The 12,483-nt window shown below is 35.8% G+C and overlaps 1 protein-coding gene across 1 annotated transcript in view; it reads right to left on the bottom strand.

Annotated features, from left to right (window-relative positions):
• Nucleotides 1-12,483, bottom strand: part of LOC107727572 (protein FAM184A-like) — a 159,382-nt gene that overhangs the window by 47,573 nt on the left and 99,326 nt on the right. The window contains exons 10-11 of the mRNA XM_016537471.1: nucleotides 7,848-8,123; nucleotides 6,071-6,179 (exon numbers count right to left, since the gene is read on the bottom strand). Coding sequence (XP_016392957.1) covers nucleotides 6,071-6,179; nucleotides 7,848-8,123 — 385 coding nt within the window. The remainder of the gene's footprint in view (nucleotides 1-6,070; nucleotides 6,180-7,847; nucleotides 8,124-12,483) is intronic.

The following is a 12,483-nucleotide window of genomic DNA, read 5'->3' as shown; positions in this document are numbered from 1 at the left end:
ACAGAGTTGTCTATAAGCCACTCTTGCTGTGTGCTTAGGGTCATTGTCCTGTAGGAAGGTGAACCTTCTGCCCAGTCGGAGGTTCTGAATGCTCTGGATTATGAGGCTATTATCTCAATATTTTGGTGACTTGAGCTTTTCTTCTACTCTGACGAGTCCCTCCGCCCCTGCCGCTGAAAAACAGCCCCTCAGCATGAGGCTGCTACCAGCACACTTTACGTTTAGGATGGTACTCTGCAGGTGATGAGCAGTGCCTGGTTTCCTTCAAACATGATGCTTGGAATTGAGGTTCATTAGACCAGATAATATTGTTTCTCACAGTCTGATGGTCCTTTAGGTGCTGTTTTACAAATTCCAAGTGTGTTCACTGAGGAGAGGATTGAGTCTTGCCACACCGCCATAAAGCCCAGATCGGTGGAGTGTTGCAGTGATGTTTGTCCTTCTGTAGATTTCTCCTATCTCCACAAATGATCATGGAGCTCAACTAGAGTGACCATCAGCTGCTTGGTCACCACTCTAACCAAAGCCCTTCTCCATCAATTGCTCAGTTTGCTCTGATAAGCATTATCAGCTGTTAAACATCTATTAAGATGTGTGTGCCTCTCCAAATCATACCCATTCGACTGAATTTGCCACAGGTTAACTTCACTCGAAGTGTAGTAACATCTACAAGCAATATGAATGCTCCTGAGCTAAATTTCAACTGTCCCAGATAAGGGTATGAATACTTATGCAATGGAATCATTTAAGTTTTTTTTATTTTTATAAATTTGCAAAGATGCTAAAACCTGTTTTTTTTCTTTATCATTATGGTGTATGGAGTGTAGATTGATGTGGGAAAAAGTAATTTAAAGCAGTTTTACATAAGGCAGCAACATAAAAAGTGAATAAAAAATGAAATACTTTCGCAAGGCACTGTATATATATATATACAGGTGCATCTCAATAAATTAGAATGTCGTGGAAAAGTTCATTTATTTCAGTAATTCAACTCAAATTGTGAAACTCGTGTATTAAATAAATTCAATGCACACAGACTGAAGTAGTTTAAGTCTTTGGTTCTTTTAATTGTGATGATTTTGGCTCACATTTAACAAAAACCAATAAAATAAAACCAATAAAAAAAACATTTTTAGTGAATTGTTGGCCTTCTGGAAAATATGTTCATTTACTGTACATGTACTCAATACATGGTAGGGGTTCCTTTTGCTTTAATTACTGCCTCAACTCGGCATGGCATGGAGGTGATCAGTTTGTGGCACTGCTGAGGTGGTATGGAAACCCAGGTTTCTTTGACAGTGGCCTTCAGCTCATCTACATTTTTTGGTCTCTTGTTTCTCATTTTCCTCTTGACAATACCCCATAGATTCTCTATGGGGTTCAGGTCTGGTGAGTTTGCTGGCCAGTCAAGCACACCAACACCATGGTAATTTAACCAACTTTTGGTGCTTTTGACAGTGTGGGCAGGTGCCAAATCCTGCTGGAAAATGAAATCAGCATCTTCAAAAAGCTGGTCAGCAGAAGGAAGCATGAAGTGCTCCAAAACTTCTTGGTAAACGGGTGCAGTGACGTTGGTTTTCAAAAAACACAATGGACCAACACCAGCAGATGACATTGCACCCCAAATCATCACAGACTGTGGAAACTTAACACTGGACTTCAAGCAACTTGGGCTATGAGCTTCTCCACCCTTCCTCCAGACTCTAGGACCTTGGTTTCCAAATGAAATACAAAACTTGCTCTCATCTGAAAAAAGGACTTTGGACCACTGGGCAACAGTCCAGTTCTTCTTCTCCTTAGCCCAGGTAAGACGCCTCTGACGTTGTCTGTGGTTCAGAAGTGGCTTAACAAGAGGAATACGACAACTGTAGCCAAATTCCTTGACACGTCTGTGTGTGGTGGCTCTTGATGCCTTGACCCCAGCCTCAGTCCATTCCTTGTGAAGTTCACTCAAATTCTTGAATCGATTTTGCTTGACAATCCTCATAAGGCTGCGGTTCTCTCGGTTGGTTGTGCATCTTTTTCTTCCACACCTTTTCCTTCCACTCAACTTTCTGTTAACATACTTGGATACAGCACTCTGTGAACAGCCAGCTTCTTTGACAATGAATGTTTGTGGCTTACCCTCCTTGTGAAGGGTGTCAATGATTGTCTTCTGGACAACTGTCAGATCAGCAGTCTTCCCCATGATTGTATAGCCTAGTATATATATATATATATATATATATATATAGACACTTTTGCAATATATTTATTTATTTATTTATATAAAATATATAAACTTCTATAGAAAAGAGAAATGACAAGAAATTATGGTGGTGAAAAAGTGGGATTGCAAGGAAGAAATGTTTTGAGCTGGATTTGTGAAAGCATGTGATCTACGCTATGCCACAAGTATTTTTCCCAAGCTCTGTTCCAAATCGTGAGATGGTAACTTACAGTACAGCATTCATTTCACCCAATATTTATGTGTGCTAGTATCTTCTATCAGCTAGGCAGTAGCCAGAAAGGCAGCTCACATATTTTTGAAACAGAGAATTAATGTTGGCTGATGATACCAGAAATATTCAGTGACAATTTTGCTTATACTCATTAACTAATGAATCATTGAAGTTCCATATTGTGTGGAGTGTGTTGCTGACACATCTTTTGCTAGCTAAAGAAACATTATGCATCAAACGGCTGTGGTGTCAGTTCTGCGAGTTTATGTTTTTTCCAGAGTAAGCCGACTCCTCCAGCAGCCCAATGGCTCGGTAAAACTGAAAAGGTCAGGTCATTTCCGTCATTCAGACAACTATCAGAGACAACAGCGGCCTGAGCTGCAACACACACACACACACACACTTGAGAAAAACATCTACAGAAGGATGCTTTTAATCTGAATGACTACAGCAGTCACACACACACAAATGCAGAGTTGTGATGTTTATTCCACACATTTCTTCCCACTCTAATGTCATAGTGCCATTTTCACCTCCTCAAGTGCTACGAGGATGATGTCACATTCCTTATGTGGAAATGAATCTGGGGTGGGAAAAATTACACTTTGCTTCTTTTCCTGCCAATAAAGCTTGTGCATTAATTAGTGAGTTATTTTAGGATTCAACACTCACACGGTTTTCAGATAAATAAGAGAGAATCCCCCTCAAACACTGAAGTACAGAAAACAACCCACTATAAATGCAAAGGTTTATACTGATAACAGTTATATTGATAGCACTTTATATTGATAGCTTGAAGTGTTAAAGGGGTCCTATTATGCTTTTTCACTTTTTTAATTTTAGTCAGTGTGTAGTGTGTATGTTTGGGCATAAAAAAGATCTAGAAAGTTACAAATCTCAAAGTCCACTCCAAAGGGAGATATTTTGTTTTTTAAAAATCCCTTTTCAAGAAAAGACGGAGGAAGGGGCGTTGCAGTACTGAAACGCCGTCTAAGCTGTTCGCCAATCACAATGCACTGGGACAGCTAACCAATCACAACACATTTCGTTTTTTTCGAAAGGCGGGCCTTCATTAAAACCCAGAACTAATCGAGCCGTTTGTGCCAGACTGGGGAGAAAGGTATTTTAATAATGTAAATTATGTGAAAAATAATGCATTTTTCGAACCACCAAGCATGAGAGCATGTTCTAGTACACCCCCAAAACAAAATCAAGACTTTGTAAAAGAGCATAATAGGACCCCTTTAAATAAGTATAGCAGTTTATATTGATAGCAGTGTCGCTATCCTTAAAAAACATTAAAACTATATTAAAACACTTCTGTTAATTGAAATGAAGTTCAAATAAAACAAATATCACAGGAAAAACTTAGAAAACACATTAGAAATGTTGCCTTTAAGTTGAAACACTAAAATTACAAATTGAAATAAAAATAAAACTGAAATAAAAATAAATTAAAACTGCAGTATTTAGAAACAAACAAAAACTAATAAAAATGGCATAAGCACAAACAATTTAAAAAATAGTTACACAGTTTATTACAAACAATGAAAACATAAAAATAAAAGTGAATTCAAAACACTAATAAAAACTATAATAGATACTAAAAATGATGCTAAAATATCACTGCATTAATGATTTACTGTTAAAAGTATCACAGTACTACAATTATTGTATCATGGCTAAGGGGTGTTTTTGGACATAGACATAGACATAATAATAATAATGGATTATGATTATTATTAATAAAAAAAATTATTTTTAAATTAATTTAAAAAACATTTTTTAATTAATTGATTCATAAAATTTTCTGATAAAACTAATAAAACCTCTTATTAATAATAGCAAAAATGAATGAATGAATGAATGAATTAATTAATTAATTCTTATGGCTCTATAGGTGTGCCTGTGTGTTTTTATTGGCAAGGAAGAACACAATTCTCTAGAATTTCTTAGTTTGCTCTAGTATAAAATTAACCACAGTGCTATTACTATTAATAACCACAAATAAGTAAATAAATACATATTATTTATTACTTTCAAGGAAGTACAGAATATTCTAGAATTTCTGTGTATGCTCTAGAATAAAAATGAATCTCAAACACCTAAAGGATGAATAATAAAAGTAGGTTTCAGAAACCCTTAGAATATATCCAAAGGAATATACTAGAGGTTGTAAGGGGAAAACTGTGTGATCAATACCAGTGAAAGGTGGCTATAACCCAGTGTAAGAGCTCTGCAATGCCTCACCACTGCCCTATGGCCAGGTGAGGCAGGATATAAAACGTCTCTCTCATGTCTTCTCAAACTAGATTTATTTAGCTTTGGTAGGCACTTAATGCAGTTTACCCCCTCATAAAAGATCTGGAAACCGACTATCTGTTTTCATTCCAGCAGTTTTTATGATGCTTTGAGTCAGGACTACTCAACTTTGGAAAAGCTCAAGGACCACAAAACAGCTTTCTTTTTAGACTTGCCAAACTTTCACAGTAATTCTTATAGTAGTACACTATGTATGACAAGACTTAAATCAGTGCAGCTGCTTCAGAATAAATGAAAAACAAATCATTCAAAATAGTAATAGATTGTAAATGCTATATGTTTGGATGAGTATATTGAAGCTTATTTCCACCATGGGATAAAAAATGAAAAGTTAATTGCTGCTTTTAATCTCACAATTCAGACTTTTTTCTTGCAACTGTGAATTATATATCTCATTATTTCACATTTTCTTCTCAGAATTGCAAGTTTATATCCCATAACTCAGAGTTCTGAGGAAAAAGTTAGAATCATGAGATATAAACTTTTTTTATTATATAAACTCGGAATAGCGAGAAATCTTTCTTCTTGCAATAATGAGGTTACATCATGCAATTCTGTTTTATTTTTTTTTTTTTGTTTCAGCAGTGGAATAGCTAATTAAAAAGCTAATCGCAAATGTATATAATTAAATAAAATTTATTTAATACTGATGTTTTTCTCTCAACTCTGAGTTTTTTTCTGCAAGATAATATTGTAATTTTATCGCTCATATCTCACAAATCTGAGTTTATATCTTGCAATTCTGAGGAAAAAGTCAGAATTGTGAGATACAAACTCAGATTTGCAAGATATAAACTCGGAATAGCGAGAAATCTTTCTTCTTGCAATTCTGAGGTTACATTTTGCAATTCTGTTTTTTTTTTCTGCAACGGAATAAAAAATTAAAAGGTTGCAAATTTGTATCTCACCGTGCTTAAATTATCTATCTATCTATCTATCTATCTATCTATCTATCTATCTATCCATCCATCCATCTATCTATCTATCTATGAATCTATGAATGGGTCCTTGGGTCTGTAAAAGCTGAAAACTCATGATTACATATAATTTTAGTTACTCTTCACTAATCATAATCAAAAATCAGTAACAGGTCATATTAAATGATGTGTCCATGACCTAATTAATATTCATGAGCTAAGCCTTTTCCATTTAGTGCCATCACAACAAGCCTGTGCAGCCCGACTGCATCCACTACTTTTTAAAACAGTGAACTGAAGCCTGTGATTCTGACTGACGCTGCATTTGTTGAGTCAATCTCAACTTATCAGCAGTTATTCAAGCGGTCTCCTCCCGCCGTCCCCGCTCGCAGCCTTCATCTCCAGGCCTGCGGTGTGGAGCCACTTCAGCCCAGCTCAAGGTAATCATTTCCAGTCGGAGTGAGAGTTTCTCTCTGCTGGAGTCGTCAGGGGCCAGGTACTGGATAGAGCAGACATTACAGCCTGTGACAGCAAGCGCTCAGCCATTACTAACCCACAGACAGGAGAGCCGAGAGTGAGCAGGTTATTCCAGGATAGAGGGAGGAGAAGGACCTGAGAGATGAGCTGTGGGCAGGGCTGGATCTGTGGCAGATCTGCCTCACCACATCAAATCTATTGGGGGACAGAGAGAGAGCCTCGCGTGAGGGCAAACGGGGCTAACAGTCAATTTCACCAGTGGACAAATAGGCTGAAAGGATTACGGTCCGCAACTGCTTGGCTGGCTCTGTACAAGGCAAGAGCTTCAGCAGCAAATGGAAGTTGGAGTGAATGTGGTCTCATGTAGTCAGACTGTTGACAATCGCTATGAAGTCTCATCCACAATCCACAAAGACTGGGAATGGATGCTCGCCAAACAGCAGATACCAATAAAAATGGCTTCGGTGAGCAAATAAAACATGTCACACACCAGTGACCACTGACTGTACAAAGAAACTGTAACAATATAATCTCACCCTTGCTGATGTAAGCAACTCAAGTCATTCATTTCAAAGCCATACAAACAGTCCACTAAAAAAACTGCAATCAGACCAGCATCAACAGATTTGAATAATCCAAGTTGTAAACGGAGAAAATAAATTTGCAATGGAATAATCCTACTGTCAACATCTGTGTATAATAACAGATAAATATGTAAATACATTTATATATTTAATATATATATATATAAATATAATAATGTATTATATGTATTATATATATCTCTCTCGATGTGTGTGTGTGTGTGTGTATACATATGCAAAATAAAATAAAAAAATTAATTTAGTGTCTTGGTATATATATACAGTGGGTACGGAAAGTATTCAGACCCCCTTAAATTTTTCACTCTTTGGTACCCACTGTGTATATATATATATATATATATATATAAAATGGGAATAAATAATGAAAAATAACAATACAAGAACCTAATAATATTATTAATATTAACACTTTAGTATTCTCACTATTAACTTGCTTATTAGCATGCCTATTATTAACATATTAGCTGCTTATTAGTACTTATAAAGCACATATTCTGCATGACCATATTCTACATCCCTAATCCTACCCAATACCTAAACTTAACAAATACCTTACTGACTATTAATAAGCAGCCAATTAGGAGTTTATGGAGGCAAAAGTCGTAGTTAATGGTTTGTTAAAGGGATAGTTCACCCAAAAATCTAAATTCTGTCATTAATTATTCACCCTTATGTTGTTCCAAACCCATAAGACCTTCGTTCATCATTTTGGAGAGTATCCACTGAACGTAAATGGCGTATGCTGTTCTGTGCCAGCTGGATGTGGAACACAGAGTCATAAAAACTCAAATAACAGAGAGCTAGGAGGTGAAAGGAAAGGATAAGAGCGTGCATACACTGTAAAAAAAATTCCGTAAAATTTACGGTAAAAAACCGGCAGCTGTGGTTGCAACGTATTAGGTTTTACGGTTTTAACTTAAATGTACAGTTAAATACCGTAATTGTAAAATTAATGTCCAATACATGTAATGTCCAATACAGTTTTTCACCGTATATAGTAGGGGAATTTACCGTTAACCATTTAACAGGTTTTTACTGTAGCATTTTTACAGTCTTTTACCGTTAAATTCACGGTCATTTTTTACAGTGTACAGGTCAGTGCAGTCTCTGCGTGAGACAGGTGGGAGATTATGTTTTGTTGTGGTTACCTTGAGGTCGTGCTGGCGGGCTTCCTGCATGTCCTGTATAGCGCAGCAGTGGGCTTCCTGCAGCCGCTGCTCCCTGCGCTGATGCTCCAGCTCCATTTCCTGCAGCTGCTGTCCCAGGTGCTCTCGCTCCTGACTGAACTGTGCCTGCAGCTGCTGCAGGGAATGCTGGGATTGGGAAAGCTGCATCTCCAGGCTCTGTTTCAGCAAGGAAATCTGCACAAAGGAAGTAGGAGACACTGGTTGATAAATGAAACAACTCTGCAGGTAAAAGAAAGCAAATGAAATGATCTCTTTAAAAACAGCAAAAAAACGGCAATACTGTACAACACCAACAATGAACCATTAACTTTAAACAAACCTTATTCAGGGTTTAATGCAAGTTAAGCTCAACCAAATTTGTGGAATAATATTGATATTCCACTTGTCCTTCAATAAAGTAAAGTAAAGTAAAGTAAAGTAAAATAAAATCAGGTACTTACAATGGCAAGTGAATGGGGTAAAACTGTAAATGTTAAAATATAATTGAAAAAAAAAAAACATGAAAAAAATTACTTACAAATCTTTTCTGTAATGTTATATCCAATTTTGCAACTTTGCCACCACGAAAAGCAAGTTTATTATCATTAACTAAAACTTAAAAAAAGGAAACTTAAATTATTGAAATAAAGCTTAAATGAAATATTATATATTAACATAAAATTAGATGAAAAACTAAACAAAAATTAGAGATGAGAAATTAGAGGTTTAAGTTGAAGCACTAAAATTACTAACTATAAATAAATCTAAAATTAAACTTTAAAAAAATAAATAAAAAAATAAAAAGGACTAAAGCACAAAAAATGACAAGAAATAAAAAACCTAATATAAAAAAATATAAAAACAAAAGCTAATTCCAAAAGCTAAAACAACTGTAAAAATTATTTACAGTAGCAACGATTTAAACAGATTTAAAACCAAAATAATGTTTTAACAGGAAAATGTATGTAAATAAAGGGCTTTTATAAAATTGTAAGCTTTACATTTATACATAATCCTCCAAACACTGGCCCCATTCACTTCCATTGTAAATTGTCTCAGTGTACAGTAATTTTTTTCTTTCTTTCTAAGAAAATGAGGGATGCATCTTAATTATTTTTGTGGTAATCAACATTATACTACATATTCGGTCGATTAAGCTTAGCGTATATTGTACCCTGAATATTCCTTTAAGTATGAGCAATAGTAATCATGACGCTTCCCTTTGCAAGCACCACTAATTAGCTAAACTGTGTAAAACATGCTCCTTATAGAGACTAAAGAGACTATCTTCATTCATTTTCACGGTCACAGCATTTCTATTTCCACAAACTGTTAGCAGGCTTGCGTGTGCACTGCAAACACACATTGGCTCTAGTCTTCCTCTGTGAATAGAGCCGTGAGTTGAGTATGTGGGTGCGAATGTGTGTCTAGCAGCCATGTCTACAAGGACTGAATGAGGACTCAGTCTGGGACGAGGTGAGAAGTCAGACGTCGGCGCCAGATATGCTCTCCTCACACCAATCGATATGTTAGAACTGGAGGTTTCAGTGGCTTCGGCCCACTCGTTGGCCTGCTAGCCTCATTAGAGGAGTCGCTCATGACTGGAGGGTGACAGGGAGAGAGTTTTTCTGTGTCGTACCCGCCAACAACTTGAGACTTGCGAAGGCAATAAAACGATGCTGCGCTTGTCGGCGCATCTGCGAATAATTTAATTTTCAAGCCAGCTGGAAGTGGTTCCAATATGCCCAGGATATCACTGCTCATATCCCAGCCGCTGCGCCGCTGACGCTAACAAAAAGATGAACGCAAGTCGTCATGTTAAAACTAGATTTTCACATTTGAGGAAATCGGGAAAAGAGCTTGCTAGTGCAAAACTTGAAGTCATAACTTTAGTCGTCAAAAAAAAACCTACACCAGGTCGCTATGATATTTTAGTGCTGAATCATGTTAAGGGCCCCCAGGGGCCCCCAACACAGGACATTTCTACATTGCCTCAAATGAAAAGAGCTTTTAGAAGGTCTGGTCTCAAGATCTGAGCCTTCTGTCCTCTTTGCAATACGTTTTTTTTTTTGGCCCAACCAGGCAAACCATGCAGGGGACAAAAATAGGCAAAAACATGGCATTAAAGCATATAATTTCTAATTTATATTTTTGTTTTAATATTTTCAGTTTTATTTTTGCATTTAAATTTATTACAACTATTTAAAAATTTAAAAAACTGTTATTTCAATTATATAAAAATGGTTTAAAATGTAATACATTTAATATAATATAATGCAGTATTTATTTTTGGCCCACGACCCTCAAGTACAGTAAGTTTGATTTTGCTTTTTTGTCTTAAACTTTGCGCACATCTGGTGTAACAGGTGAAACTCAGCATGAAATGAAAATGTACCTTATTTTCTACATGTTTTCTTATTGTGCATTGTTTTAATCTCATTGTTTAACATTTCTCTTGACCACATATTTATGTCAAAATTTCATAGCACAATCTTCCAATGAAACGACAGACTTCTCTCTGGTGGCGCAAACAAAATAAAATAAAACCTAAATAGTAGTAATACATATGTATAAAAAAAACGACAAAAGCACACAACAAAATTGCTAAAAATTGGCCATAAACTCACATTTAGATCTGCTAAAAACAAAACTGAACTGAAACTACACCTTTTACAATTTTCACTCAGAAATTGTTAGAAAAAAGTTTCACTTTTACAAAGAAAAATTACACATTGAATTAAATGTGACATTTTGAAGTACAAAGACTGAAACTGTATTTTCTTGTAAAAAAAATACCTTAATAATCTTCACTCAAACAAAACTTAAAAAAAAAAAACTTTAATAGTGTTTTTTTTATTCGCTTAAACTCCACCCCTTTCTTACAATCAACCTCAAGCTTTTATTCAGATATTCCTCCATCTATTCAAAAACTGATGAAAAAACAAATCTCAGTTTATATTACTTTATTTCCTAGGATTGTAAGTCACGGTATGTAAGAATAGATTTGTCGCTACTTCTATTTCATTGTGATTCTCAGCAAGCACCACTAAATATAATGTGAACAGATACTGGTCTGATAACAGAACTGATAACAGGTCTGGTGCTCCACTCTGATGCATGTAGTGCACTAGAGAGTGCTGATGGGTGAGGCTGAGGACGTCTCTACAGTGGCTGTAATCGCTTCTCCAATAAGCTCTACAGATCCTGCCACTGCAGTAAGAATTGCTCTGACACATTTAGAGCTCTGAGAAAGAAAGAGGTCTCGGTTGCCTGCCAAACACACAACACACATATACAAGTAAATAAAACAACAAAGTTTATGATGATGAAAGCAGACAAATTATGTAATGAAGCTGAAAATTACAAAAGGGGTAACGTGTTGCAAGCAATAATCACCTGACCAAATAAGTGTGTTTTAAATTGGCAAAATACAGCTGGTAAAATAAACTAAATCTGAGTGAGTTGAATCCATTTGTTATAATTCTTTTTAGTGGAAAAAATAACTGAATTTGAGACTCAAAGTAGCCATTTTTCCAGCCTTGACCCCACAGGTACAGATGCCATAAATCTATTCAAATTAAAACCACAAAAAAAGACATTTTTGTAACATTTGGATGCATAAAAGACACACACACAAACACACACACACCTGAGGTGTGTGAAACAATGTCTCCTGCGATCTGCAATAAAAAAAAAAGTATGCAAACTAATTTGGCACAAATCACTTGTTCACAGCAAAAAATAGCATTTCTAATATAAAAACTGACAGCAAGCCAAGTATCACACTCCCACTCTGGAGAAGAGAGCCAGTTGACATGAGAGAAAAAAAGTTAATTTCCATATAAATAATTGAAATACACAATATTGTAACTCGTTACATTTCCCCAAAAGCGATCAGCAATGACAGATTACAATGTAATTAAAATAAAGATTTTTTTAAAAATAAATAAAAATATAATTAGTAATATAAATATAATGATAAAAAAAATTCAATATAGATTAAAAAAATAAAAAATAAATAATAATAATAATAATTGTGAACAGGAATGTTGTCAAAATAAAAGACATGGACTAACATGAAACATTAATTTCAATAGAAATGGTGCTTTGTCAATATAAAGCTTACTACCATATTGCTAAGATGCTGTTGTGATGTTTCTATGTGGATGCTAGGGTGTTCTGTTCTTGGCTCTCTGATATTCTCATCTCTAGTGATGCAAAAACCACAAGATCGAATGCTTAGCAATGTAATAGCATACCTCTTCTCAATACACCTCATGATTTGATGCATTAATAACATGCATTTCTTAAACGGTGCTGGAAGAGTTCCCTTTAGATACTACACTCGTACTGCGTCTTGCTAGACGCATATGGGAAAAAGCCTTTTTTCTCCTGAACTGAAGACTTTTTTCATTCACGCAGTGAAACTGCACGGCCATTGGTTCGTGCAGTGTATTAAAAACTAACCAATGGCTAGGCAGTGGAGCTGCACGAGCCTATGGTGACGAAGCCCGCCAAAGCCAGCCAAAGCCCGCCAGAATGGGTGGGGCATCTG

Source organism: Sinocyclocheilus rhinocerous, unplaced genomic scaffold (assembly GCF_001515625.1).
Source record: "Sinocyclocheilus rhinocerous isolate Xijiao unplaced genomic scaffold, SAMN03320098_v1.1 scaffold185, whole genome shotgun sequence".
Classification (NCBI taxonomy): Eukaryota; Metazoa; Chordata; class Actinopteri; order Cypriniformes; family Cyprinidae; genus Sinocyclocheilus; species Sinocyclocheilus rhinocerous.
The sequence above is the reverse complement of the archived record's forward strand: the minus strand, read 5'-3'. Positions and strand labels throughout refer to the sequence as shown.